This window comes from Oncorhynchus tshawytscha, unplaced genomic scaffold, assembly GCF_018296145.1.
Source record: "Oncorhynchus tshawytscha isolate Ot180627B unplaced genomic scaffold, Otsh_v2.0 Un_contig_11451_pilon_pilon, whole genome shotgun sequence".
NCBI lineage: Eukaryota > Metazoa > Chordata > Actinopteri > Salmoniformes > Salmonidae > Oncorhynchus > Oncorhynchus tshawytscha.
In genome coordinates, this window is record NW_024608431.1 from 54,977 (window position 1) to 62,558 (window position 7,582).

The 7,582-nt window shown below is 35.5% G+C and overlaps 1 protein-coding gene across 1 annotated transcript; it reads left to right on the forward strand.

Moving 5' to 3' along the window:
- Nucleotides 1-434: 434 nt before the first annotated feature.
- On the forward strand, nt 435-6,356 carry LOC121843518 (glutamate receptor ionotropic, NMDA 2A-like; the record flags this gene model as incomplete). The annotated part of the gene is made up of 2 exons (XM_042313152.1): nt 435-601; nt 5,921-6,356. Coding segments are annotated over 2 exons (603 nt in total), but the record flags the coding sequence as incomplete, so codon positions are not given.
- Between the last annotated feature and the right edge of the window lie 1,226 nt (nt 6,357-7,582).

Genomic DNA, 7,582 nt, shown 5'->3' on the forward strand with positions numbered 1-7,582 from the left:
AACACCTCATCCATGTACCCTGGTCTAATTGACCATCTTCTAGTTGTGTATCTGTATAACTGTAGCTGTTTTCAGTGGAGTGGGCTCTCCTCTAGCATTAGACTGACATCTGGTTGAAGTGTGGGACGTAGGTTTGACATTGTTCATTCTGAACTGTTTATTCTGGTAGTGGTCCAATAGTCACACTCCCTCTCTCTCTCTCTCTTCCCTCTCTCTTCCCTCTCTCCTCTCTCTCTCTCTCTCTTCTCTCTTCCCTCTCTCTCTCTCTCTCTCTCTCTCTCTCCCTCTCTCTCTCTCTCTCTCTCTCTCTCTCTCTCTCTCTCTCTCTCTCGCTCGTATCTCTCTCTCTCTCTCTCTCGCTCTCTCTCTCTTCCCTCTCTCTTCTCTCTCTATCAGGATGATATATAACACTCTCTCTCTTCTCTCTCCATCAGGACGACAAGTCAACGTTTTTCCAGTTTGGAGCTTCCATCCAGCAGGAGGCGCTGTTGATGTTGAGCATCATGGAGGAGTACGACTGGCACATCTTTTCCATCGTCACCTCCAAGTTCCCCGGGTACCAGGAGTTTATCAACGTCCTCAAGAGCACCGTGGACAACAGGTACACATTAGCATGTAGTATTATATAATATACATTAGCATGTAGCATTATATATAATACACGTTAGTATGTAGCATTATATATAATATACATTAGCATGTAGCATTATATATAATATACAATAGCATGTAGCATTATATATAATACCCGTTAGCATGTAGCAATATATATAATACACGTTAGCATGTAGCATTATATATAATACACATTAGCATGTAGCATATATATATAATATACATTAGCATGTAGCATTATATATAATATACATTAGCATGTAGCAATATATATAATATACATTAGCATGTAGCATTATATATAATACACATTAGCATGTAGCATTATATATAATATACATTAGCATGTAGCAATATATATAATATACATTAGCATGTAGCATTATATATAATACACATTAGTATGTCAATATATATAATATATATTAACATATACTGTAGGAATATATATATATATTATATACATTAACGTATGTCATTATATATATATATATTAACATATATATATATATTAACATATACTGTAGGAATATATATTATATACATTAACGTATGTCATTATTTATATATAGATATATTAACATATACTGTAGGAATATATATATATATAAAATACATTAACATATACATTCATCTATGTCATTATATGTAATATACATTAATGTTAGAATAATAGTAAGAGATAATTATTTATTTCAGCTTTTATTTCTTTCATCACATTCCCAGTGGGTCAGAAGTTTACATACACTCAATTAGTATTTGGTAGCATTGCCTTTAAATTGTTTAACTTGGGTCAAACGTTTTGGGTAGCCTTCCACAAGCTTCCCACAATAAGTTGGGTGAATTTTGGCCCATTCCTCCTGACAGAGCTGGTGTACCTGAGTCAGATTTGTAGGCCTCCTTGCTCGCACACGCTTTTTCAGTTCTGCCCACACATTTTCTATAGGATTGAGGTCAGGGCTTTGTGATGGCCACTCCAAATACCTTGACTTTGTTGTCCTTAAGCCATTTTGCCACAACTTTGGAAGTATGCTTGGGGTCATTGTCCATTTGGAAGACACATTTGAGACTAAGCTTTAACTTCCTGACTGATGTCTTGAGATGTTGCTTCAATATATCCGCATAATTTTCCCTACCTCATGATGCCATCTATTTTGTGAAGTGTACCAGTCCCTCCTGCAGCAAAGCACCCCCACAACATGATGCTGCCACCCCCGTGCTTCACGGTTGGGATGGTGTTCTTTGGCTTGCAAGCCTCCCCCAAACATAACGATGGTCATTATGGCCAAACAGTTCTATTTTGTTTCATCAGACCAGAGGACATTTCTAGAAAAATTATGATATTTGTACCCATGTGCAATTTCAAACCATAGTCAGGGTTTTTTAGGCATTTTTGGAGCAGTGGCTTTTTCCAAAGTACGTTAATCTCAACGAGACAGAACGTGTCTCCTTCCTGAGCGGTATGACGGCTGCGTGGTCCCATGGTGTTTACACTTGCGTACTACTGTTTGTACAGATGAACGTGGTACCTTCAGGTGTTTAAAAATTGCTCCCAAGGATGAACCAGACTTGTGGAGGTCTTCAATTTTTTTATCTGAGGTCTTGGCTTATTTCTTTTGATTTTCCCATGATGTCAAGCAAAGAGACACTGAGTTTGAAGGTAGGCCTTGAAATACATCCACAGGTACACCTACAATTGACTCAAATGATGTCAATTAGCCTATCAGAAGCTTCTAAAGCCATGACATAATATTCTGGAATTTTCCAAGCTGTTTAAAGGCACAGTCAATTTAGTGTATGTAAACTTCTGACCCACTGGAATTGTGATACAGTGAATTATAAGTGAAATAATCTGTCTGTAAACAATTGATGTAAAAATGACTTGTGTCATGCATGAAGTAGATGTCCTCACCTACTTGCCAAAACTATAGTTTGTTAACAAGACATTTGTGAAGTGGTTGAAAAACAAGTTTTAATGACTCCAAACTAAATGTATTTAAACTTCTGACTTCAACTGTACATTAACATATACTGTAGGATTATATATAATATACATTAACATATAGGATTATATATAATATACATTAACATATAGGATTATATATAATATACATTAACATATAGGATTATATACAGTATATATATAATATTAATTAACATATAGGATTATATATAATATACATTAACATATAGGATTATATATAATATACATTAACATATAGGATTATATACAGTATAATATATACATTAACATATAGGATTATATATAATATACATTAACATATAGGATTATATATAATATAATATATACATTAACATATAGGATTATATATAATATACATTAACATATAGGATTATATATAATATACATTAACATATAGGATTATATATAATATACATTAACATATAGGATTATATATAATATACATTAACATATAGGATTATATATAATATACATTAACATATAGGATTATATATAATATACATTAACATATAGGATTATATATAATATACATTAATATATAGGATTATATATAATATACATTAACATATAGGATTATATATAACATACATTAACATATAGGACTATATATAATATACATTAACATATAGGATTATATATAATATACATTAGGATTATAGTAATATACATTAACATATAGGATTAAATACAGTATAATATATACATTAACATATAGGCTTATATAAAGTATAATATATACATTAACATATGGGATTATATATAATATACATTAACATATAGGATTATATACAGTATAATATTTACATTAAACATATAGGATTATATACAGTATAATATATACATTAACATATAGGATTATATATAATATACCTTAACATATAGGATTATATAAAGTATAATATATACATTAACATATGGGATTATATATAATATACATTAACATGTAGGATTATATACAGTATAATATTTACATTAACATATAGGATTATATACAGTATAATATATACATTAACATATAGGATTATATATATACATTAATATATAGGACTATATATAATATATTAACATATAGGATTATATATAATATCAATAACATATAGGATTATATATAATATACATTAACATATAGGATTATATATAATATACATTAACATATAGGATTATATATAATATACATTAACATATAGGATTATATAAAGTATAATATATACATTAACATATAGGATTATATATAATACACATTAACATGTAGGATTATATATAATATCAATGAACATATAGGACTATATATAATATACATTAAAATATAGGATTATATATAATATACATTAACATATAGGATTATATATAATATACATTAACATATAGGATTATATATAATATACATTAACATATAGGATTATATATAATATACATTAACATATAGGATTATATATAATATACATTAACATATAGGATTAAATACAGTATAATATATACATTAACATATAGGCTTATATAAAGTATAATATATACATTAACATATGGGATTATATATAATATACATTAACATATAGGATTATATACAGTATAATATTTACATAAACATATAGGATTATATACAGTATAATATACATTAACATATAGGATTATATATAATATATTAACATATAGGATTATATACAGTATAATATATACATTAACATAGGATTATATATAATATACCTTAACATATAGGATTATATAAAGTATAATATATACATTAACATATGGGATTATATATAATATACATTAACATGTAGGATTATATACAGTATAATATTTACATTAACATATAGGATTATATACAGTATAATATATACATTAACATATTATATATAATATACCTTAACATATAGGATTATATACAGTATAATATATACATTAACATATTATATATAATATACCTTAACATATAGGATTATATACAGTATAATATATACATTAACATATTATATATAATATACCTTAACATATAGGTATAATATTTATAACATATAATATAATATATACATTACATTAACATATAGGTATTATATATATAATATATACATTAACATATAGGATTATATACAGTATAATATATACATTAACATATAGGTATATATATATACATTAACATATAGGATTATATATATAATATACATTAATAGGATTATATATAATATACATTAACATATAGGATTATATATAATATATAATATTATATATAATAACATATAGGATTATATACAGTATAATAATATACATTAACATATAGGATTTATATATATATATACATTAACATATAGGATTATATATAATATACATTAACATATAGGATTATATATAATATACATTAACATATAGGATTATATATAATATACATTAACAGGTGTCAATCATAACGTTAGATGGGGTTTTAACTGATCGTCCCCTCTCTCTCTCCATCTCTCCACATCTCTCCCCGTCTCTGTCTGTCTCTCCCCATCTCTCCCCGTCTCTCTCTGTCTCTCTCCATCTCTCCACATCTCTCTCTGTCTCTCTCCATCTCTCCACATCTCTCTCTCTCTCTCTCCATCTCTCCACATCTCTCCCCGTCTCTGTCTGTCTCTCTCCATCTCTCCCCATCTCTCCCCGTCTCTGTCTCTCTCTCTCCATCTCTCCACATCTCTCCCCGTCTCTGTCTGTCTCTCTCCATCTCTCCACATCTCTCCCCGTCTCTGTCTGTCTCTCTCCATCTCTCCACATCTCTCCCCGTCTCTGTCTGTCTCTCTCCATCTCTCCACATCTCTCCCCGTCTCTGTCTGTCTCTCTCCATCTCTCCCCATCTCTCCCCGTCTCTCTCTCTCTCTCTCCATCTCTCCACATCTCTCCCCGTCTCTGTCTGTCTCTCTCCATCTCTCCCCATCTCTCCCCGTCTCTCTCTGTCTCTCTCCATCTCTCCACATCTCTCCCCGTCTCTGTCTGTCTCTCTCCATCTCTCCCCATCTCTGCCCGTCTCTCTCTGTCTCTCTCCATCTCTCCACATCTCTCCCCGTCTCTGTCTCTCTCCATCTCTCCCCATCTCTCCCCGTCTCTCTCTGTCTCTCTCCATCTCTCTCATCTCTCTATCTATCTCCATCTCTCTCATCACTCCATCTCTCCACGTCTCTGCATTTCTCCACGTCTCTCCATCTCTCTCCATCTCTCTCCATCTCTCCATCTCTCTCCATCTCTCTCCATCTCTCTCTCCATCTCTCTCCATCTCTCTCTCCATCTCATCTCTCCATCTCATCTCTCCATCTCTCTCCATCTCATCTCTCCATCTCTCTCCACCTGTAGTTTTGTAGGCTGGGACCTGCAGCACATCATAACATTAGATGCTGTGGAGGAAGACAGTAAGAGTCAAATCATGTTGAAGAAGGTCCAATCCCCGGTGGTTCTGTTGTACTGCTCTAAAGATGAGGGAGTCTTTATCCTGGAGGAGGCTCGCTCCCTGGGCCTCACCGGGTTCGGATACATCTGGATCGTCTCCAGCCTGACCTCCGGCACCACCGAGACGGTACCCGAGGAGTTCCCCTCGGGCATGGTGTCCGTCTCCTCTGAGGACTGGGACTACCCTCTGGAGGCGCGGGTGAGGGACGGGCTGGGCATCATCACGTCCGCTGCCTCCGCCATGCTGGAGGAGTACGGAGAAATACCTGAAGCGAGGACTTCCTGTTATGGGACACAGCCGGAGAAGCCTTCCAAGGTTCCTCCTCTCGCTCTACACAAGTAAGACATGGAGACGGAGTGTGTGTGTGTGTGTAAGTGTGTGTGAATTGCTGTTACCTGCTTTCTCATGGTACTAGTTTGTCTCCTAACTGCCTAGCAACTTGTTCCCGAGACAGGCAACGTGTTCTGTACTGAGACAGAGAGAGAGAGAGAGGGAGAGAGAGACAGAGAGAGACAGAGAGAGAGAGAGAGAGAGAGAATGGAGGGAGAGAGAGGGAGAGAGAGAGAGAGAGACAGAGAGAGAGAGAGAGAATGGAGGAAGAGGAGAGGACAGAGAGAGAGAGAGACAGATAGAGAGAGCGAATGGAGGAAGAGGAGAGGACAGAGAGAGAGAGAGAGTGAGAGAGAGAGAGACAGAGAGAGAGAGAGAGAGAGAGAGAGACAGATAGAGAGAGAGAATGGAGGAAGAGGAGAGGACAGCGAAGAGAGAGAGGGACCACCTGGTCTAGTGATCTCCAAATCTAAAGGAGGGCTTGATGAGCCATCTCTTCTCTCTCTTTCTGTTCAACTCCTCTTCTCTCATCCTGTCTTCACTCAGCTCACAGCAGGGGGAGTTGTTGCAGGTCCTGCCAGGTGTGTGTGTGTGTGTGTGTGTGTGTGTGTGTGTGTGTGTGTGTGTGTGTGTGTGTGTGTGTGTGTGTGTGTGTGTGTGTGTGTGTGTGTGTGTGTGTGTGTGTGTGCCAGCCCAGGGTCTGCCCACCCATCTGCCTGACGAGGGAGTCGGCGGAGAGGGGAGAGAGAGGGGTGTGAGGACGAGGGAGGATGGAAAGAGCAGGAATAGTAGAAGAGAGTCGTGAGAAAAGAGGACAGGAAGTAGACTACAGCTGTGAGGGAGAGGCAGAACAGAATCTGGAAGAGAGAGAAGCAGAACAGAATCTGGAAGAGAGAGAAGCAGAACAGAACAGAACAGAACAGAACAGAACAGAACAGAGGAGAGGAGAGGAGAGGAGAGGAGAGGAGAGGAGAGGAGAGGAGAGGAGAGGAGAGGAGAGGAGAGGAGAGGAGAGGAGGAGAGGAGAGGAGAGGAGAGGACAATGAGTTTGAGAAGAGAGAGGAGGTGGAGGAGAGAAGGGGAGAGGAGATTGAGTTTGAGAAGAGAGAGGAGAGGAGAGGAGAGAAGAGGAGAGGAGAGGAGATTGAGTTTGAGAAGAGAGAGGGATGGATGAAGGAGGAAAGAGAAGAGGATAGGAGATTGAGTTAAAGAGGAGAGAGCGAGGAGGAGAGAAGAGA